General features: G+C 39.8%; 1 protein-coding gene across 1 annotated transcript in view; it reads right to left on the bottom strand.

The window, feature by feature from the left end:
- Window positions 1-1,299: 1,299 nt before the first annotated feature.
- TAF2 (TATA-box binding protein associated factor 2) overlaps window positions 1,300-23,329 on the bottom strand; it is a 66,213-nt gene continuing 44,183 nt past the window's right edge. Inside the window, exons 23-26 of the mRNA XM_070940361.1 lie at window positions 22,380-22,609; window positions 21,195-21,347; window positions 18,519-18,624; window positions 1,300-2,727 (exon numbers count right to left, since the gene is read on the bottom strand). Of these exons, the coding sequence (XP_070796462.1) occupies window positions 2,462-2,727; window positions 18,519-18,624; window positions 21,195-21,347; window positions 22,380-22,609 (755 nt within the window). The 3' untranslated portion in view covers window positions 1,300-2,461. The remainder of the gene's footprint in view (window positions 2,728-18,518; window positions 18,625-21,194; window positions 21,348-22,379; window positions 22,610-23,329) is intronic.

The following is a 23,329-nucleotide window of genomic DNA, read 5'->3' as shown; positions in this document are numbered from 1 at the left end:
GCCACTTGGACTGTGACGGACTACATGGGCAGGGGAAAGAAAACTTTAACTAAGGGGAAACCCGAGGGGCATTTAGAGTTGGGTTTCCCCAGATGTGCCAATATGATATGCCTAATAAATCTATACTTTTGAGGAACATGCTTGCCTTGGAGTTTTGATTCCGTTGCGTGTGTTACTTGGAACCCTGACATTCAGGATATTAAGAAACTTGTGTCCCATCATTTGCAGAGTTTCATGAACATGAAAATACCTGGCTCCCCAAAATGTAAAATTTAATTTATTTATATAAATTATTATTTATTAAAATTATATATTGCCCATCTTGTTGCTTGGGCAACTCTAGGCCTAGATGCTAGGATTAATTTACATTAACCTATTTCACTCCAATGGGATTGGCCCACCCCAATCATTCTGGCCAAAGGGGCATGCTGCAGACACCACTGACCAGCTGGCGGGATCCGGGAGAGGGGCCATTTCTGCTCTGAACATCATGCCCTCGAAGAGGGATTCATCCTCACTCCCTTAGCCTCCCAAAAGGGCCTCAAAACCTGGGTGGGCTGATTGGCCTGGGACCCCGATAGGGGCATTCTATGCTGGAGGTGGTTAGCGGATTTGGGGGGAAAATACCCATCCTGTTGTATTCTGGTTTCTAACTTATTTAATTTGTTAATTTTAATATTTAATGATTTAATGTTCTGTATTTTTGCTTAACTTAACAAATGAATAATAAATGACAGTTATTATTACTTTGAGGATTAAGGGCGGCATAGAAATTTTAAACGGTAAAATAAATTCAATGCAACCCATGAAATACTAGAAATGGATTTCAGTTATAGTAAGTACCGCAATTTTCTTTGAATATAAAACAGGTAATCTACTTACACTTGTAGATTCAATGGATGTTATACTAAGATGCTCTTTTGAACACCTGTTCTACAGCACACAATTGTTTTCTAAGTAAATCAGATTTGTGACCCTCAGCAAAAACAGAAGAATAACAACAAACAACAACCAATTGGAGCACAAAAAAAAAAAAAAAACCCAATCCTGAGGCATGAATGAAGAAAATGTTCATCAGGCTAGCACAGATTCCTGCTAAAAACCATCATTTCTATACAAATTGAAAGTATTTAGGATATTTACAATCGTATTCCAAAGATTCAATAGAGATAAAAATGCACTTTGGGGATAATACAGCAACAACAGGACACAAAAAACCCTGGTTCCGTGGTGGCACCCATTTTTCTTTTCCTCATCTTAACTAAGTGTACAAAAACCAGAATTCAGAATATTCAATAGTGCATTGTACAAAAAGTTTATTAATGAATGGCCTTATTTTTTTAAAAAAAAAAAACAATCTTTTTGGCTACCTTACTTAATCATCTTTTATAGACCAGCAATGTCTATTGAAACAGATGTTAAATAACACTAAAGAAATATGCACACAAAATTATAAAAATCCTCAAAGAAAAAAAACCCACTGGACTAGTGTGAAGAAAACTCAAATTTTAGAAAATTAGGAACAGAGCGAAAAAGCACTAATATTACATAGAATTGAGTAAAAAAGTTAAAAAGCAGTCCTATTTTACACAATAATCAGAGTTTTTCAAGAGAGTATCTGGTGGGCATTTTTATTACAACGAATAAAACTCTTTAAATCGCAGCTGCATGCTTTATTTGCTATACATTTAAAAGCGTTTTGTTCGAGTACTTCCCATCAATTTGATTGGAAACTAGACATTTTTGCACAGTTGTCTCTCCCTCAACTATATTCTAAATGTTGATACCTTAATCGGTATTCTAAGGTAGAGCTTCTCTTGCCAGTTTTGTCATTTTTGTTTAAACGCCGTTGCTCAGTTATGAGTCTGATTACAGAGCGCAGTACAGATAGCAATTTTTTCCCTGCCAAAGTAAACAATCCAATAGACCTGACTGTCAAAGGTTGCTGTGTTCAAACAAGTTAAATTCATTTTTTTTAAAAAAAGGCTTAACATTAAAAACAGAAATCTTTTGAGCAAGCAACCATTCAAAGAGTGGTTGAAAAACCGGTGGGACAATTGAAAACAGTTAAGGAATATAAAGAAAAAAAAAGAATAATAAAAAAAAAGAATTCTACAAACATTTCAGGAAGCTCAAATTATGTCCTACAATGTTGTACCAAGCATTTTTGAGAAGGTTGGGTGTCCGGTTTTTGTTTAATTCTTACTTCATATCATGACAGCCATTTGAAGTTCAACATACACAGGTATTAATGAGAATATAACGCAAGCAGCTGGAGGAACAATTTTGATAGATTCCTAAACCTTCATTCCTTTCCTCCTGTCTTGAGTGTGATCACTGCCTCTGACCAACAGAAGAGCAACTTGGGATTTCGTTTTAAGTTCTAAATTCCTGTGGCATCTTGGTTTTGATCCTGAAGATCCAACCAAGGCTCTCTCCATCCATCCCAGGGTCTTTTGCATCAGTCTGATAAGGAGGGCGAATGAATGGACCGTCCGCTGGCTGGGCTGTTGGAGAAAGTGAACGGCTCCTTCTCTTTCTCCTTGTTGTCATGCTTGTGTTTGTGTTTGTGCTTGTGCTTGTGCTTCTTCTTCTTCTTCTTGTGTTCGTGGTGGTGGTGATGATGGTGCTCACCATGCCTGGAAGAGCCGGACTCTTTAGCAAAACCAGCCAGAGAAGGCAGAGGTGCTGGCAACATATTTGCCTCCAAGGAAGACTGTTCTTTACCTGAAGTTAAAAAAAGGAAGATAGGTTCATTAAAAAACAAAACAAGATGGAAAAGATGGAAGTTCTGCCCTTCCTGCCACATAATTGCTTTAACAGCATCTCTACTATAGATTTATTTATATCCTTGGTTTTTACTATTACAAACCTTTTGCTGCAATGCACTCTTATCAATTTTTATAATGATTTTTAAAAATCAATTTTAAAAAACAAATATAGAATAGAATAGAATAACAGAGTTGGAAGGGACCTTGGAGGTCTTCTAGTCCAACCCCCTGCCTAGGCAGGAAACCCTACACCACTTCAGACAAATGGTTATCCAACATCTTCTTACAAATTTCCAGTGTTGGAGCATTCTCAACTTCTGAAGGCAAGTTGTTCCACTGATTAATTGTTCTAACTGTCAGGAAATTTCTCCTTAGTTCTAAGTGGCTTCTCTCCTTGATTAGTTTCCATCCATTGCTTCTTGTCCTGCCCTCAGGTGCTTTGGAGAATAGCTTGACTCCCTCTTCTTTGTGGCAGCCCAAGATATTAGAACACTGCTATCACGTCTCCCCTAGTCCTTCTCTTCATTAAATATCATTATAGAGTTATTAAAACTATCTGTAAAACATGCATAATCAAGAGATAGACATGTCATGGGGAGAGCACAGATTGATTCTTGTATATAGTCATTAGGCTTTTTTGGCAATAAAAGCAAAATTTTCTTCTGGGTTGCCTTCTTGACTTCCTTATCTACTTTGTAAACCTGGTGGTTTCTCCTGGTAGAGACTTCCTGGTGGTTTCCCCATCCAAGTAGAAGCCATCTTAGTTTAGCAATGTTCTTTCTATGGTTAAAAAACAGTAAGAGCCTAAATATAACAGGATGGCTCATTTCAACATAACAGGAAGCCATAATTTGGCATGATGCGTAACTAGGAATAAGCAAGCATTTTACAATCCGGTATAAGGTGCCTATCAAGTCCACGCCACCAAACTAGAGGAAGAACCTTGTCAGCAGCTTCTTCACCATTACATCAGAATCCCTGTCCTTTTTCTTCCTGAAGAAGTCCAATTCAATAAGTCACAAACAAAACCTAATTTATCAGTCTGACTTCTTAAGAGAAACAAGGATGGCACTTAGCGCTAAACAAACCATGAATGAAGGCCTCCTGGCTTATTTACTGAGTTCCTCTTATAGGAAACGTCAAGAGAAATAGCAACAAACTTGGTAATTTTCCTGAAAAATTACAATTCCAATAAATCCAGACTATACCTATGATATCATACCAACTCTCTCACAATCTCAAGCAAAAGCATTCAAATTCTGCAAGGATATGTACCATGCCAGCAAGATTCGCTGGATAAATTAAATTAAATTAAATTAAATTAAATTAAATAAATAAGCATGATGCAGTAACTGAATAGCCAGCATAGAAAGATGAGTAGATGAGTAACAAATCATTTCCACAATGTAACATATTACATGTTTACTGTAACATGTAAAAAGGAGATGGGATAGAAGTCTCAATATTAATGTTATATTCCTCCTTGGAGTGTAAAACATGAATGGGGGAAGAGACTGTGGAGAGAAAAAGAATTTCATATATACAGCTGCTATTTCTTATACTCCATAAACTTGCAGTCTACAGCAAGAGATAACCAAGTTATTTGGTAAACTCTGCAACGATTCAATTGTATCCCAAATCCTAAACTTTGGACTATTATTATCTCCTAGTAAAATAAAAGTCAGTTGCAGCAGGGATTATGGGGATAAAATGTTCTTAAACTTCAACCTGGAAAGATTTAATAGCCGACTCCTGAATATGCTCATCTTCACCACTACACTTGTATAATCTTGAGTACAAGCCAAACTGTATTTAATATACTTAAATACCAAGTCAGTTTCTTCTTTCTATTACATTGAAACTTTGGTAACGACTTCTGGAGGGCTCCAGGAATGTCCTCCAAGGCTTTTTTTTAGATAGATAGATAGGTAGATAGATAGATAGATAGATAGATAGATAGATAGATAGATAGATAGACAGACAGATAGATAGATAGAATGAATTCTTTATTGGCCAAGTGTGATTGGACGCACAAGGAATTTGTCTTTGGTGCATATGCTCCCAGGGTACATAAAAAGAAAAAGATACATTCGTTAAGAATCTTAAGGTACAACACTTAATGATAGTCATAGGGTACAAATAAGCAATCAAATCATACTAGAAAACAATCAATATAAATCGTAAGGATACAAGCAACAAAGTTACAGTCATACAGTCATAAGTGGGAGGAGATGGGTGATAGGAACGATGAGAAGATTAATAGTAATAGTAATGCAGACTTAGTGAATAGTTTGACAGTGTTGAGGGAATTGTTTGTTTAGCAGTGATGGCGTTCGGGAAAAAACTGTTCTTGTTTCTAGTTGTTCTGGTGTGCAGTGCTCTAAAGCATCGTTTTGGGGCTAGGAGTTGAAACAATTTTGAAGACGGCATGCAATTTGGGGCCTTTCCATCACTGCATTTCTCTTTTGCCACCCCTCTCTAGATTTCAGAATTGGCTCTCATTTCTGATTAGCATGGGAACATTTGTAGCAAGATGTTGCTTCACAGTGACCAGGAATGGTAATGTTTCTGCTATGGGGTTAGCGTAGATTAGATTAGCAATTCTCCCTAGGCATCCCATGGATATTGTTTCTTCATGTTGCTGTTTCTATAATGTGCGGAATTTCTTGCCTTGTTCTATTCCCAGTCAAGCCTCTGACCGCATAATTACAGCTTCTACATTACAGGCTTACGTTTTAATTACAAAGCTGTCCTCCCTTGGTGATTTGGGTACACATATCTAAGGCACGATAAACCATCCCAGATTTTAGGCTCATTGCAAGACACAAGTATAGAACCAGATACGAATGAATTTTTCAGGCTGTCAAAACAGGAATGTAATGGAGTACACCAAAAAGGAAAAACCAAGTAGATATACAATGTCAAATGCTCAAATGTCCGTTAAATTTTTAGCTAAAATTCAAGTTGTGGGAGAAATATTTGCAGTCCCTTTTTCTTTTGCTTCTTATAAATATCTTGTGCATTATTTTTTTTTACAAAAAAAAGGTTGATATTGTGAATACAGAGATTTATTCAAAGAAAGTCTGCCTATATCTGCAACCAAACTTAAACAAAATTAAAGTCTACAAAACAGGACCATAATGGCTCTCAAACATCAGAGATTTGTAGGGTTTTTGTCTTTTTTTTACCTCAGGGGAAAAAAAAATAGGCAAAATTTCAAAATCAAAAACATGGAATTAAAATCCTCACTTGCCTAAGCGTCTTGTGTTCACCAAGTTATGAGAAATCAGAAATGCTCAAATAATATCTATGCAAGTTCATTAAGCTCAACATAAATATTAGAAAGGAAGATAAAAGGCACTTGCTTTAAAACACACAGACTCTCTTATTAATTCCAGATCCTGAATTCACTTGCCAGTAGACTCCCCCCCCCCCAGATATCTCGACTAAAACTAACTCTCCATGTAAAATTACAGTGGTAAAATACATTTTAAATTTTAGCTAAGTTCTTTCTTGTTTTGGCAGAGGTGGTTCTTTTTTATATTCTATGTTCTTTTTAAGTCTGGGCGTTTTGTAGTTCATGAACTGTTTCCAGAATTTCATTGCTCGTCTCACTTGTTTACCTGTATGCTTGTATTCAGTTTATTTTTAATCACTGTTCAACCAATCTCACCCATGATAAATGGCTACAATCTTCTTGGCTACAGATAGTCCTCGATTTACAACTATCCACTGTTCAGAGTTACAACGGCACTGGAAAAAGTGATTTATGATCCCGCACTTATAAATATCACAGCATCCCGACGGTCATGTGATCAAAATTTGGCTCTTGGCAACCAGCATGTATTTACGATGGCTGCAATGTCCCTCGGTGATGTGCTTGCCATTTCAACTTTCCCAGCCAACTTCTAACAAGCAAGGATAATTGGGGGGCAGGGAACAATTCTGCTCAATGACGTGATTCATTTAACTGGAATAGTTTGCTTAACAACCATGGCAAAAAAATATATCATAAAACCAGACCCAACTCACTTAGCAACACTTAACAACTTGACTTAGCAATGGAAATTCTGGTCTCATTTGTGCTACCTGTACTTTTCACCGTTCTCCCTTCATTTCCCACTCTCAAATATAGTTTGCTAAGGACTCAAATTTTAGCACCTAATTTTACAATATGGATAGCCAGATCCGTAATTCTCTCTGGCTGAGGTGTGCTCCATGGACTCTTCATATTGTTGGGAGGCAATGCATTGGCCTTGCTACCTACGAGACCACCTTCTGCCACCGACAGTCTCCCACCGACCAATACGCTCCCACAGAGGGTCTCCTCAGGGTGCCGTCGGTCAAGCAATGTCGACTGGCGACCCCCAGGGGGAGAGTCTTCTCTGTGGGGACACCTGCCCTCTGGAACGAGCTACCCCCAGGGATACGATTGATCCCGGACCTCCGTACTTTCCGCCGGGCTCTGAAGTCTTTCTTCTTTCAGCAAGCCGGGCTGGCTTAAAATTTTTAATTGTTTTATGGGTAAGGGGTTTTAAATTGGGGAAGCCACATGGATTTAATTATGTTTTAAATTATTTTAATTTTCATATTGTATGTATTTTAATCCTGGCTGTTCACCGCCCTGAGTCCCTCTGGGAGAAGGACGGTATAAAAATTTAATCAATTCAATTCAATTCAATTCAATTCAATTCAATTCAATTCAATTCAATTCTGCAGCCTCTCAGGCAACATTTTTCTCCTTGAATAACCAAAACATCTTTCTTAGTAACTGACTGGAAGAACCACAAAGGGTGAGGTACCCACATTTGCTTTTGAAGTGATTACTAATACCCTTTGGAACAGAACACACATTACGCTAGCTATTCACTTGGCACCTTCTGTGGTTTTCAATGTTCAGAAGCCAACATCATTATTAGTTTCACTGCAAAACAGATGTTTGGAATCAAGGAAGATGATCTTTACTGAGAAGCTCCAAAGCGTTGCCTCTGTGCCTGAATGTGGAAGTCAGTACAAACTTCAACAAAAGAAAAGAAAAACAATGGAAGCTACGATGTATTACACTGTGTCATAACTTATGGCTACTCTGCTTTCGCTCCCATCAGCCTTTCCACCCCAGCCAACAACTATTGGTGTTAATTGCAAAAAAAGGAAGGAAGGAAGGAAGGAAGGAAGGAAGGAAGGAAGGAAGGAAGGAAGGGAGAGGGAGATTTCATGGATTAAATACCCTCGAATCAGTCCTTGTAATTGACTTAACATGGTTCACAATTGCAGCTACATTTTATATCTATGTGTACAATTTTAAATCACAAAATTTTCCTGATCTCTTTATGATCTTATATAATTGGGAAGAAAACCAGTTTGGGGTAGTGGTGAAGGCACCAGGCTAGAAATGATTCTAGTCCCGCCTTAAGCAGGAAGGCAACTGGGTGACCTTGGGCCACTCATTCTCTCAGTCCTAGGAAGGAGGCAATGACAAATCACTTCTGAGAACCTTCCTAAGAAAACTACAGGGGCTTGTCCGGGCAGTCTCCAAGAATCGGACACAATTGAATGGAAGGAAAGGAAAGGAAAGTTGATAAAGACGAATGCCTCTTGATGGCAACCTCTATAATGTTAGAACAGCTTTTTTTTTTAAAAAAAAAATATTCTCATAAGGATTAGTATTTCTCTACCACTCCTTTTATTTAAAAAGACATTAATAATGGGTTAAAAAACAAATATAGAAGAAAGAGGCACTATGATGCAATGGAATTTTGGATAAAGATCCAAAGTAATGCAGATTCAGTCTGAATGGTCTGAGCTACAAAGCTTATTGCTCGATGTATTATATGCATTCTTATCTTATCTTACAGAGTAGTTACTAAATTGGGGAGGATGCACTTACACACCCACACGGGGGGGGGAGGGAGAGAGAGAGGGAGGGAGGGAGGGAGAGGGGGGGAGAGACAGAGAGAAAGGAAGGAAGGAAGGAAGACAGATAGACAGATAGACAGACAGACAGACAGACAGACAGACAGACAGGCAGACAGAATTAGGCCTGTACTCTGACCTGGGGTTTGACTAAATATAAAGCTATTATTTCTTAAACAAAAAAATTGTAATCATATGTTAAATAATATATTTTACAAAAGCCCTTCGCAACAGCATATTCCATATTTTGTTATATAGCACATTAGAAAGAAATGTTCCAATATAATTGAAAAGCTAAACTTTAAATGAAGATGAGAATTCACTTCTGTTGTTTGGATTTTTTTGGTCTCTGCAAGAGGGTGAATGATTGAAGATTGAATAACAAATAAAGTCTGTTTTTCGTAGTTTAAGTCAAGTTTTGAATGACATCAGAGGGTGAAAAAGAGGCTGCACTGATGCTTTCAAAGCTCCTGTACTTAAGGCAAAAATATAATTAACATCTAACAGTGCTTATGTTTGTTTCTGAAGAATCATAGATTTAGGTTGTGCAAAAAGTTACTATTGTATACCAGATCATTTTTTCCATTTTTCCCCATTTTGTATGCTGAGTCTTTTCCCCCCCATTTTCAACTAACAAAAGCAAAAAGTTATGCTAATATATATTAATATTTCTGATGACTATTTCCTCTGATTTAAAATCCTTTCTATGAAGAACTTATAGAACAGTTTGGAAATCAATTAATACTGACAAAACTAAAATGGTTCAGAGAACCACACACAAATAATTCCAAACATTTTAACTTGAAATAGAATTATTAAATGCCCAAAATAACCACTGTAACAGTTTAGTTGAAATAACATTAGATCAAGGCCTATTTACCTCATTTTAAAAAGAATAAACTTTTTGATTCAACCAATTAATCTACTAGTTTATATTAATTGTATATGAATAATACAAGTCTGAAGAAATGACCTCTTTTAGATGGTGTAATAAGACATCTTAAAAGATGCATTTCTCCACATTAAGAGTGAAAATGCTACTGACACACTCCATATCCATGTGTTTATCAATTAAGTTTCAATAAATTAAATATTTAAAAACCAATTTGTCGAACTGATCAAGAGAACATCAGGCTGCAAACAGATATCCCAACAAAAGCCAAACGTTGTCTAAGAAACATCTGCCCTGATGCTTGTCCCAAAGATGCTGTTCCAAAAGGCAACTAAACTTTCTTGGGTTTTCTCTTTGAAAATGTTTCACTTCTTATCCAAGAAGCTTCTTCAGTTTTTCTTCAGCTTCTTGGATGAGAAGCAAAATGTTTCCAAAGGAAAAAAGCCAAGGAAGTCCAGTTGTCTTTTGGAAAAAGCACCTTTGGGACAACCATGACCTGGATGATTGAGAATCTCCATGTCCCAATGTTTGTTTCTCATATAAGTAGTCCTTGCTTAGTGGCCATTCCTTCAGCGACCATTCGAAATTATGCCAGTTTGAATTTAGGGCTGTTGCAGAGCTCCCGTGGTCACCTAATTACAATCTGAGTCAGTGGTGAAATGTAAAATTTGTTACTACCGATTCTGTGGGCGTGGCTTGGTGGTTGTGGGTAATGTGACTGGGTGGGTGTGGCCAGCTTTTTTTTTTTTTTTACTTTTTATTTTTAAAAGCATTTTTTCTACAACCTCTTTGGCCAAAGAGGTTGTAAAAATAAGCTTTTAAAAGTCTCTGACGATCCCAGCTGAGCTGCGCAATTATCAGAGGCTTTTTTTTTTTTAACTTTTAAAAGCATTTTTTCAGCCGAAGAGGTTGTAGAAAAAAATGCTTTTTAAAAAAAAAAAAAAACCTCTGATGATCGCGCGGCTCAGGTGGGCATGGGGGAGGGGGGGGCGGGGATTTTTGCTACCGGTTCTCCGAACCACCCACCTCCATCGCTACCGGATCAGGCGATCCGGTCCGAACCGGGAGCATTTCACTCCTGATCTGGTTGCTTGGCAACCTGCACTTACGCCGGTTGCCAAGTGCCTCATGATGTCATTACCATGTGCAATCTTCCCTGCCAGTTTCCCCAGAAAGTCAATGGGGAAGCCGGCAGGAAAGGTTGGAGGCCGCTGCCACCTGTCCAGAGGACTCTCTCTGGTTCCTGGGGACTGCGAAAAAGAACTGTTGTGAAAACCAAGCAGAAAATCCAATGAGATGTTCTGAGCTTTCAAATGCCAAGTTTTGAATTATATCTTTATTTATTTTTTCTAAGGGTAGTACACCAATTTCTAGCTCCTTTTCTAGATCTGAAAAACAGGACACAGTTGGAAGCTTCTCAAATATCCAGTTGTGACTGAACAGGAACTGGGGTAATTAACTGGTATAATTAAGGACTACTTAGGAACATAAGAGTTTCGTGTACTTAACCCCAAATTTAATTGAATCAAAGTATTCCAGACCTACGATATACTATTTTAGAGAGAGGTCCCATTTTTAGAAGCAAAAAATTACTTTGCAGGATTTAGTGATCGTTTAGAACAGATGTGACCCTCTAATAGATTATTTGCCTGCTGTAGGTTTCTATCATAAGAGCCAAGTAGCCTGAAAGACACAGAGAGGCAGCCATTTGCATCTCAATTCATTCGACACCAAACAATTCAGAGCGTGCAGCTGTTTCCTAGGATGGTCCCTGAGGTAACATCTGTTTATTTTCCGGCACAAATCTCCAGGAACTTTTGTTTATTACTTTATACCCCCCATTGGGCAGTATAAGAATAGCACAAAACAAGTATTATGAAATGGTAATAAAGTGCTATAAATACCGATTGTATTCATAAGCCAACCTGATCCCCAGATAATACTTGTCATAAATAATTATCTGATGTTCTTCAGAATCTTTCTTTTTAGCAAATGTATTCTTTGGTCAAAATTCTTCAGGAAACAGCAATAAAAACTCCATTTTTAGCTCATATACATTCTCTGTCCTTGTTTAGTTTCCTGCCCTAATTTTTTAATTTGCAATAATCTGTTTTCTGTCAACACAATATGAAAATTGTCCCAACTCTACAAATTAACTGTTTCAATGGTTTGGGTCAACATTTCTCAAACCGTGAAATTTATCCTTCCCATCACCTAGTAAAGCACAAAATGTCTGAAAGAGGAAATAATCACAAGGATTGGCTGATCCCTGTCAGGTCTGTCACAACATCCAAAGCCACGTACAGGGAGTCCTCGACTTACAACTACAACACAGCCCCAAATTTTTGTTGCCAAGTGAGACATTTGTTAAGTGATTTTTGCCCCATTTTATGACTTTTCCTGCCACATTTTGTTAAGCGAATCATTGCAGTTGTTAGTGACACGGCTGTTAAAGTGAATTTGGCTTCCCCATTGATTTTGCTTGTCAAAAGATCACATGACCCTGGTATGCTGCAACCGTCATAAATATGAACCAGTTGGCACGTGTCTGAATTTTGATCATGTGACCATGGGGATGCAACAACAGTCGTAAGTGTGAAAAATGGCCATAACCCACTTCTTTTAGTGCCATTGTAACTACACGAACTGTTATAAGTCAAGGACTACCTATAGTACATATTCTCTGGAATAGAAGTTTCATGTCTGCCAAAAGACTTGTGATAACTAGCTCCAAGAGGCCTTGTTCTCTTCCATTGAGCCCATAACTCAATGGATGTACGTAGGCAGAGGCTGAATTGTCTTCGCTTTCACAGATGTTTGTTATTGAGATATAGAAATATAAGGGTAAGGATACAATAGGTTTAGACATCAAGATGGTTGCTAATGTAAATGGCTTTCAAAAGGAATTGGATGAATTCTTGGAAGATAGTTCTACACACACACACAGAGAGAGAGAGAGAGAGAGAGAGAGAGAGAGAGAGAGAGAGAGAGAGAGAGAGAGAGAGAGAGTATATACACATCTATTGAAGACTGGAAACCCCTTATTGAGTTTTTGAGTAAAAAAATGAAAAAAAAATAAACATGATTCATGGTTTTGATGATTGGACAGGATAGGTTATAGAAAGAAAGAGGGTCATGGTTAAAACACATAGAAAGGTTACAATGTAAGTACTTAAGCAAAATGGTTCGACTGAGATCGGCATATATGGGATTGATTGGGGTGGACTGTAGGGGTGATACCGAAATATAATTTTATCGTATTTTATTTATCTATATCTTAAATTATTGTATTTTAATCCAATTCCATTTTAAATTGTATTTCATCCAATTCCATTTTAAATTGTTTTTATCAGATTTTAGAAATAATTTGTGTCTGGAACTTTGCACTTTGATATGGTCCAAAGGCTAGTCAATAAAGTAAAGTAAGGTTAAAATGTAATTACACTTGTATCTATGGTGAAATCAAAAGTCACTTCTTTATATCTTGTTTTATATCTTTTTTCCTTCTATTTTCCTTCTACTTTGTTTCTTTCTAAACTTTTAGCTTTTTTTTTCTTCCTTTCCTTTCCTTTTTTAAGTTTGTACTAGTTCTTATTGTTGTTAAAGCTTACAATAAAGATAGCTAGATAGCTAGATAGATAGCTAGACAGATAGCTAGATAGATCGACAGACAGACAGACAGACAGACAGACAGGTGGATAGGTAGGAAAAATGAAATAAAAAGCTCGTTTACAGCCTTGCTGATCCTGCAAGATTATTCTCTTGATAATAGTAGAAAATGACAGAGATAATTTCAAAAGAACTGCCACAGGCATATAGTAATTAAACCTGTCTGTTGGACTATACCTAACACTTCAGTGACTTTTTTCCACATTACAAGTTCTTAGGCAATTTTCATGTCCCAAGTCTTGTCAAGGCACCTTAACATCATAAATGCCCAGTTTTAGGAACATCTATCTCCATTTGCAAGTATGGACCTATTGGTACAAGAACTGCATTGAATCATCCTGTATGACGCTTACAATACTTCAATAAAATTCCAAAAAAAACCACAAACAGAGTTTGCCTTGTCTGTTATGTTTTCAAACTCTCCCCCACTTAATTCCAATACAAGTTCCAGAACTTTAGTCCAAATGTTTCTTTGAACTTTCACTTTCTGGAAATCTGCCATAAAGTTGCCATTTAGTGAGATGTAGAGTTTATGGACTTTGAGGATATTTGCCATGCAAATATAAAATTAAGATCTAAATCTCAGACTGTGCAAAGCCTGAAAATTAAATGGCCATCGTGTTATAAAGACCTGACATGCCTACAACCTACGAGTGACAAAAAATAAAAAAATAAAAAGACTTGTCCATGTAGAGAACAGTGCCTTAGACTTTCCAGAAGGAATCTGCTAAGTATCCCCAGCAAAATAAAACACCAATTGTTTTAAAAGAATCAAGTGAAAACAGTACAAATCTATGTTAGAAAACTGGCTTCAGAACAGGAAAAACTCTACTCATAGTTGGAAACGTGTCAAATTTAAAAAGTCGTAAGTATTCTAGAGGCCACTTTTGGGTCTTCCAGTCTTAACTCAATCCATTTGCAGATTATTCAGATGAGCTGCTGTCCTGTTTGTTATTTACAAAAAGAAGTTGAAATAATAGCTTCAGTCATCTTTGCAACCAAACAGTGCTGGGCCTGTACTATTAAAGCTACCAGATTTTGTTCTCAGCAAGGGGCTCAAAAATTATCCCTTTTGTTATTTGAAAAACATGGGAATGGTGCTTTAGAAGAATATGTCCAAGCAGTCCTTTGATTTTAATAAATGCCATATGGAGGCCATAAAAAGGTAAAGGTTTCCCTCGCACATATGTGCTAGTCGTTCCCATACAACCATTCAAACATAGAAAGCCATGATACAGCAAGCAAACATATTGGCCCAGCCAGTTTGGTACTGCTTTGTCTTATCCGACACAGGTTCATTAGAGATTTTAAACAATGGTCATTGTTTCCAGCCCAGCTGATTTTGCATTGTCTCTTCTGAGTTCAAAGGATGTACCCTACCACTTACGTTATGGCCTGATAAATGGTCACCGTCTGAAATACAGCATCAGTTTGGTCCAGTGGTTAAGGCACCAGGCTAAAAACCAGAAGACTGTGAGTTCTAGTCCTGCCTTAGACCTGAAAGCCAGCTGAATGACTTTGGGCCAATCACAAGGAGACTGTGAGTTCTAGTCTGACTTTAGGCATGAAAGCTGGCTGGGTGATTTTGGGCCAATCACTCTGCCTCATCTCAACCCACCTCATAGGGTTGTTGTTCTGGGGAAAATAGGAGAAGGGGGAGCATAACCACTTTGAGTTATGATAAAAAATAATAAAAGAGGGATCCTAAACGAAGATGATTAGGGGACAGGAGGGTAAAACATATGAAGAACGGTTACAGAAATTGGGTATGTCTAGTTTAATGAAAAGAAGGACTAGGGGTGACATGATAGCAGCGTTCCAATATCTCAGGGGCTGCCACAAAGAAGAGGGAGTCAAGCTATTCTCCAAAGCACCTGAGGGCAGGACAAGAAGCAATGGGTGGAAACGAATCACGGAGAGAAGCAACCTAGATCTAAGGATCCATAAGTTGGGAATGCTCCAACACTGGAAGTTTTTAAGAAGAGATTGGACAACCCATTTGTCTGAAATGGTACAGGGCAGTGATGGCTAACCTTTTTACCGTCGTGTGCCAAAAGTGGGGGGAGCGCAGGGGTGTCGCGCCCACGCGTGCCCACACCCATAATTCAGTGTGCCCCGCCCCATGCATGCGCGCGCGACACCCCTGCGCTCCCCCCGCTTTTGGCACGCGATGGCACAGTGGGCCTAGTAGGCCCGTTTTTTCGCCCTCCCCAGGCTCCCGACGCTTTCTTGGAGCCTGGGGAGGGCAAAAACAGCCTTCCCCATCCCCCCGGAGGCCGGAAATGGCCCATTTGCCGACTTCCAGTGGGACTGGAAGGCCCGTTTTTCACCCTCCCCAGGCTCCAGAGCCTTTCTAGGAGCCTGGGGAGGGTGAAAACGGCCTTCCCCACCCCCTCTGGAGGCCCTCCAGAGGCTGGAAATAGCCTGTTTCCTGACTTCCGGTGGGCCCGGAAAGCCCGAAAATCAGCTGGCTGGCGCTGAGCTAGGGCAACACTCGCGTGATCACTGATATGGCTTTGTGTGCCACCTGTGGCACGCGTGCCATAGGTTCGCCATCACGGGTATAGGATTTCCTGCCTAAGCAGGGGGTTGGACTTGAAGACTTCCAACTCTGTTATTCTATTCTATTCTATTCTATTCTATTCTATTCTATTCTATTCTATTCTATTCTATTCTATTCTATTCTATTCTATTCTATTCTATTCTATTCTATTCTATTCTATTCTATTCAGATAAAAACAAACCAGTTATTATTTTCTGTTTGTATTTACAACTTACAATTAAAAACAAGAATATTACAGAAAAGATTATGTTAACACATAGTGAAACCCTCTTATGGCACTCTCGCTTATAAAATGGTCTGCCCATAGAAATGATTGGATCCGACAGATTTCCAACTTACTCTTTGAAATATGCTCTCTGCTTTGGTCAACTCATGTGAATTTTGAAATCCTGAATCAATCACGTTTGTTAAATGATTGCTCCTCTCCCATAAGGAAGAGTTTCCAGTTGAGTGGAAACAGTGGGAGATTTGGGACAAATTTTTCACATCCGTCACAGCGGCCGTTTGAAATGGGAAGCTTTTGATTTTTTTTTTTTAAAGCGCAAGCTATTTGCCAGCACTGTGCTTTCTAAGGGCTATTCAGGAACGGCCTGAAGATATGGCTCACTGAGAAAAACTACAGCCTATTTGAAGTACATTTTAAGAAGGGAGATGCTCACATCTAATTAACTTTTCCTTCATGGTAGTGTCTGCCCTGAAAACCCTTAATACCGGCTATTGGATTTATTTAGCTTACATCTGGTTTGCCTAAGGATGCACACAAAGCGGTTTAATCAGTTCATGATTTAGTTGGGCGCTGGTCTTATATTCTTCCTGACTACTAAAGCTTTACTAATATGGTACTCAACAAATCCTTTTCAGAAGATCTATTACAGACAATTGAAGGAGTTGAATTGCTCTGCTTTTCTTTAAAACAATAGGATGTGCTGCTTTGGGGATCTAATATCAGTATTATCAGTATTCTACTTGGACCACAGGGCCAAGGTCATACTGGTCAGATATACTTAAAAGAAGCCAATTAGGGCCTATGCATTCTTAAAAGTCACCTAAATTTTCCACCAATAGCATGCATTTGTATGTCAGAAGATGTTTGAAATGCTTTTCAGTTTGTAAGCTGCCAAAAGTCTAATGGGTAGGAAGTATACAAATATTAGTTTATTTTTCACAAATGAAGGCATATCCCAGGACAATGTTGCAGGATCCAATCTGGGTTGGTCACCGGGACCAGAGGTTTTGTCTTCTGAGCTTTCAGATTCGTGCTGGAGTCCATCTTCAGGGAACTTCTCTCTAGCTGAGTGTGTGCTGTTCTGTGTGTGGTATTTATAATGCCTGTTGTAAGTTGCTTTTCAGATGTTGATTGGGATGTGTTGATGGCTGGCTTTTAAGTCAATAGCTGTCGTTTGCTTGTGCTGTCCAGTACCTGCCTTCTAAGTTGTTGACAGGGTGGTGGTATTGACTAACAAGGGGCCTGTTTCCCAGGCTTCAATCATTTCCCTGGCTGTTTTATGCCTGCTTGTGCAACAATCTTAGTAGCTGCAAAATTGTGTTCTTGTTCATTGCAGTGTGAGGCTACCAATGAGTCCAGTCTCCTCATTTGAGTGCTCTCTTGTGTTCTTGCAATGTTTATTTTTATTTATCAACTTTAGGTACGGCCCACCTCATTACCTAAGTGACTCTTAATTGTAAGCAAACGAATACATTGTCCCAAAGGTGCTTTTTTTCAAAAGGCAACTGAACTTTGTTTTTTCCTTGAAGACATTTCACTTCTCATCCAAGAAGCTTCTTCAGTTCTGACTGAATGGTGGAGAATGGAAGGAAGGATTTATATTCCTTGCAATCATCTGGTCATTAGCATTCTTTCTGAGAATCATTGAGGCCACTTGGAGGTTTATTTCTGTCCTCAGGGTCACCTGAATAGCGCAAACGGATGTGGAACCTTCTTGGAACTGCTGAAAGGGCTGTGTTGTAAACAGGAGATAGCTGGTGTTGTATCCCTCCCCCTCTGTTGGGAGAGGGCTGTTTAATCTTAATGTAGATGGCCTCTTTGACCCCTCTTTCAAACCAGAGGTCCTCTCTGTCCAGAATATGGACTCTGCTCTTTTCAAAAGAGTGACCTTTGTCTTTCGAATGCAGATGGACTGCTGAATCTTGCTTGTCCTAATGGGTTTGTTCTCCTATGTTGTCCCATGCGTTTGTGAACTGTTTTTTTTCTCCCCAATGTACAAAAGTCCAACTAACTTTTGAAAAAGCACTTTTGGGACAACCATGACCTGGATGACTGAGAATCTTCATAGACAAGTAAATAAACTGTACTTCTGCTGCACTGTAGATTCCAAAGGATTACATTATAAATATCCTTTTATCCTAACTAGGACTAATTTCATCATCATCGAAGCACAGGAAACACTTCCATCTATGTTCTTTCTTTATACATATGAAATGGACATTTAAAAGCATGGACTAAAGTCATGATCAGGAGATGAAAGACTGAATTGAATGATCATGTGAATATACTATATATGAACATAAACAAACTATAACTTTGAAGTACAGATTTAGCATGTTTTTGTGAGTGAATAATAAACACTTTTTTATTTTGGTAAACAAGAAATTACTGCCTTTCAACATTAAAAATAAGATTTTGGTAAATGTAAACATTAGAATAGTTTTTTTAAAAAAAAATATTGACTTTTAGCCACCCAACACTAACCTGGTGTTGATGGTCTTTCCAGCATATTTAAATGATGGTAGATAAAAGCTTGACTGTCATGAACCGTGTCCATATCAATCTCTTCTTCTTCTTGGGAATTTGAAAACTGCAATATTAGAAAACAAACAAAATCAAAACATATATAAAGAGTGCTAATCACCAGCTAAAATATGATTTTTTAAAATTTTCCACATCTATTGAAAATAATTATAATAAGCAAGCTGGTTTAAAAACAAAAACAAAAATCTTGGTTTTTAAAACAGCCTGATTTCATTTACTGTCAATTTCTCCTAGAATGAGAACTATTTGTTTGTGCTCCTTAAGATATGGCTATTAATACAAATGTAAAAATGCAGCAGACAATGGGTTACTCAGTCGGACCCTTCTGGTATTAGCAATTTCTTACTACTATGGGACAGATGAAGATACTAGAAATGGTAGTGTCAAAAGCTAAAGTTCTTTGACTCTCTCCCTTGTTTTTGGAGTGTCTTATGTAGTCCATAAGTCAAAGAATCATGTGATAATAGAATTCTTTATTGGCCAAGTGTGATTGGACACACAAGGAATTTGTCTTTGGTGCATATGCTCTCAGTGTACATAAAAAGACAAGATACATCCATCAAGAATCATAAGGTACAACACTTAATGATAGTCACAGGGTACAAATAAGCTATCAAATCATACTAGGAAACAATCAATATAAATATAAATAGTAAGGATACAAGCAACAAAGTTACAGTCATGCAGTCATAAGTGGGAGGAGATGGGTGGTGGGAACGATGGGAAGACTAATAGTAATAATAATGCAGACTTAATGAATAGTTTGACAGTGTTGAGGGAATTATTTGTTTAGCAGAGTGATGGCGTTCGGGGAAAAAACTGTTCTTGTGTCTAGTTGTTCTGGTGTGCAGTGCCCTATAGCGTCGTTTTGAGGGTAGGAGTTGAAACAATTTATGTCCAGGATGCGAGGGGTCTGTAAATATTTTCACAGCCCTCTTTTTGATTCGTGCAGTATAGATACAATATTCTTCTCCTCAAGAAGCCGTCCCTGGATCTGGCAATATTGGCCAACTACCGTCCTGTCTCCAACCTTCGCTTCATGGCGAAGGTTGTGGAGAGTGTGGTCGCGCGACAGTTCCCACAATTCCTGGAGGAAACATCTTATCTAGATCCATTCCAGTCAGGTTTCAGGTCTGGGCACAGCATGGAAACGGCATTGGTCGCGTTGGTTGATGATCTCTGGAGGGCTCGGGACAGGGGTTGCTCCTCTGTTCTGGTCCTGTTAGATCTCTCAGCGGCTTTTGATACCATCGACCATGGTATCATGCTGCACCGGCTGGAAGAGTTGGGGGTGGGAGGCACCGTGTTGCGGTGGTTCTCCTCCTTTCTCTCCGACCGGTCGCAGTTTGTGTTGGCAGGGGGGCAGAGGTCGACCTCGAGGCCTCTCACCCCTTCTGTTCAACATTTATGTAAAGCCGCTGGGCGAGATCATCCATGGCTTCGGGGTGAGATACCACCAGTACGCTGATGACACCCAGCTGTACATCTCCACCCCAGGCCACCCCAATGATGCCCTTGAAGTGATGTCCCAGTGCCTGGAGGCTGTGCGGATCTGGATGGGGAGGAACAGGCTCAAGCTCAACCCTTCCAAGACTGAGTGGCTGTGGCTCCCGGCATCCCGATATAGTCAGTTGACTCCATCACTGACTATTGGGGGCGAGTCTTTGGCCCCCACAGGAAGGGCTCGCAATCTGGGAGTCCTCCTGGATATGCAGCTGTCCTTGGAGGAACATCTGACATCTGTAACCAGGGGGACCTTTTGTCAGGTTCGCCTGATTCGCCAGTTGCGGCCCTTTCTTGATCGGGATTCCCTGTGTACAGTCACTCATGCCCTCGTCACCTCTCGCCTTGACTACTGCAACGCTCTCTACATGGGGCTCCCCTTGAAGAGCACCCGGAGGCTCCAACTGGTCCAGAATGCAGCAGCGCGGGTAGTGACGGGAGCAGCATGGCGCTCCCATGCAACACCGCTCCTGCGCGAGCTGCACTAGGCTCCCAGTGGTCTTCCAGGTGCGCTTCAAGGTGCTGGTTATCACTTTTAAAGCGCTCCATGGCATCGGGCCTAGCTATCTTCGAGACCGCCTGCTGCTACCGACGACCTCCCATCGTCCCGTGCGCTCCCACAGAGAGGGCCTCCTCAGGGTGCCATCAGCCAATCAATGTAGGCTGGTGACCCCCAGGGGGAGGGGCTTCTCTGTGGGGGCACCTACCCTCTGGAATCAGTTGCCCCCAGAGATAAGGAGAATCCAAGACCTTAGTGCCTTCCACCGTGCCCTTAAAACCCACTTTTTCCAGCAAGCCGGGCTGGCTTAAGAAGAAATTTTAAATGTTTTAATTGGTTTGTATTTTTAATTTTGGGCCAAATTTATATATATTTTAATTGTTTCTTAATATTTGTATTTTATGTTTTTTAATTCTGGCTGTACACCGCCCTGAGTCCTCAGGGAGAAGGGCGGTATATAAATTTAAAATAAATAAATAAATAAAATAAAAGATACAAGCCATCTTTCAAAAGGGGCTGGATTTTTTTCCCAGGCAAGTACAGAAACATATAGTGATATCTGACGTTTAAGATTGGGGCATGCACGGTTCTCCCACTATCTCCCATTGACTTACCCTTATTTTGAGCTTAACTTTGCTGTCTTCAATCTTCTCAAGTATCTGTCCAGGTTCCAGTGGAGACCCAAGAGGTGTATCAGCTTTCCTTTTCAACCCCTGCTGATGTGGAAGGGGAAGGATGGATGTTTCCTTAAGAAAGTGATCATCTTCCTTGAGAAGCAATTAAAAAATTAAATTTGGAAATATTAATAGTGGTATAACAAGAATATGAACAACAATTCCAATTTATTGGGAACTGAACACAATGCATTTGGGATCCTTCACAATATCAGCCATAGGAGTAATTCTTGAAGAACATGAATGCAATTATTCCTACTGGATACAATGGCATGAGCTGTCATCCTCCCAAACCAGCCAAATCATAAATATGTTACTAAACAATGACAGACATTCCTTTTTTTTAAAGGGCTATTAGGCCCCTAGGTATACAAGATTACTAGGAGAATAGTGGGGGAAGAGAGGATATTATTAATCATAGATTAGTTATGACCAATGCCAAAACAAAGCTACCTTTATAAGTTGAGCCGTACAAGTAAGATTCTTAATACTTTTACTGAAAGGACATGTTTTGCTAATAAAAAAAGGACGTCAGCATGGAGGAAAAAGCCAAAGCCACATTTGTTTATGCTTGTCACCACTTGTCATGGGGCAATTTATCACCCAGGCTGATACCTTAAAATCTGTGCTATTGTTTTTTTGTTTTTTTTTAAATTTGATTTATATGCCGCCCTTCTCCGGAGACTCAGGGCGGCTTACAATGTGTTAAGCAATAGCCTTCATACTTCTGTATATTTATACAAAGTCAGCTTATTGCCCCCACAAACTGGGTCCTCAATTTACCTACCTTAGAAAGGATGGAAGGCTGAGTCAACCTTGAGCCTGGTGAGATTTGAGAGGCTTCCCTCTCCATAAGAGCCAAGTGGATCTATGGACAGGATATGGGCACAGTGTTCACTTTTTCAAGCAACTTGGATGAGAAAAATCACAGCCTGATTAAATAAATGGCCTAGGGAGGGAGTGGAGACAAGCTTTGACCCAAGAGAAACAGGCTGCAGTGAGATCAGGGAGAACAAGGGTTAAAAATGGAGACCACTGTGGGAAACTGAGCTGCTGCAGGTGAAGAAGGGAATTCAGGGTGTGCAAGGAATCGGGGTGGGGGGAGGGGAGGTGGAATTCGCTTACTGTGCTTTGGAAGCCAACTATTTGACCCAGTGAGTTTGGATTGTTAGGAGGTTCCGGGCCATTTGCTCCGGGTTCAGGGATTATCGTCGGGTTCAGCACAGCTTTCTTTTCTTTGAGGTTAAGGACCAAGCCGAGCTCCGGTAGGGGCAAACAGGAAGGCCTGCTAAGACCAAACAGGGTGAAGTACAGGTCGACGGCACCACAGCGCAGCCTCCAGTCGTGGCACGTACCTTGGGAAATAAAGAGAGAGAGAGAGAGCAAAGAGTCATCTTTATAAACATGATGCCTTCCACTGCAACATCCGCAGCAAGGAGAAAGAGCTCTCAGAAAGGGATCAACTTCGCCTCTACAGGTAGTCCTGGGGTTATTTATTTATTGGTTCGATTTATATGCCGCCCTTCTCCGGAGACTCAGGGCGGCTTACAATGCATTAAGCAATAACCTTCATACTTTTGTATATACCTGCTTAGTAGGGCTTTCGGCCCCTCCTTAAGCGGTGTTCTTTTTTATACAAAGTCACCTTATTGCCCCCACAATCCGGGTCCTCATTTTACCTACCTCAGAAGGATGGAAGGCTGAGTCAACCTTGACAAGTTAAGTTCTGACAGCCATTGGGACTGGGATTGCCGTTGCTAAGCAGGAGGCTGTTAGGCGCAGTTTCGAGTGACTGCACTGCTTGGCAATGACGATCCAACAAGTCGTAACTCCAGGCTGAGGGCCGTTTAAGGGCGAAGCAGACGGGAGTCCCAGGTAAGGAACGTAGGGGTGCTGCAGAGGAGTGGGAGAAGCCCAGTATTGACCGCGCACAAGATGGGGGGGGTGCTGCGGTGTGGCACAAACTCAGGAAGGCCAGGGAAGGAGGACAAAGGGTGCTTACAAGCGGAGAAAGGCTGGGAAGAGAAGGCATGGATGCAGGCAAACGCAGACGGGCCAAGGAAGGAAGAAACTGG

The sequence above is a fragment of the Pituophis catenifer genome, unplaced genomic scaffold (assembly GCF_029215685.1).
Source record: "Pituophis catenifer annectens isolate HBS135680 unplaced genomic scaffold, rPitCat1.0.hap2 SCAF_3, whole genome shotgun sequence".
Taxonomy (NCBI): Eukaryota; Metazoa; Chordata; class Lepidosauria; order Squamata; family Colubridae; genus Pituophis; species Pituophis catenifer.
This window is presented reverse-complemented; position numbering and strand designations above follow the sequence as displayed.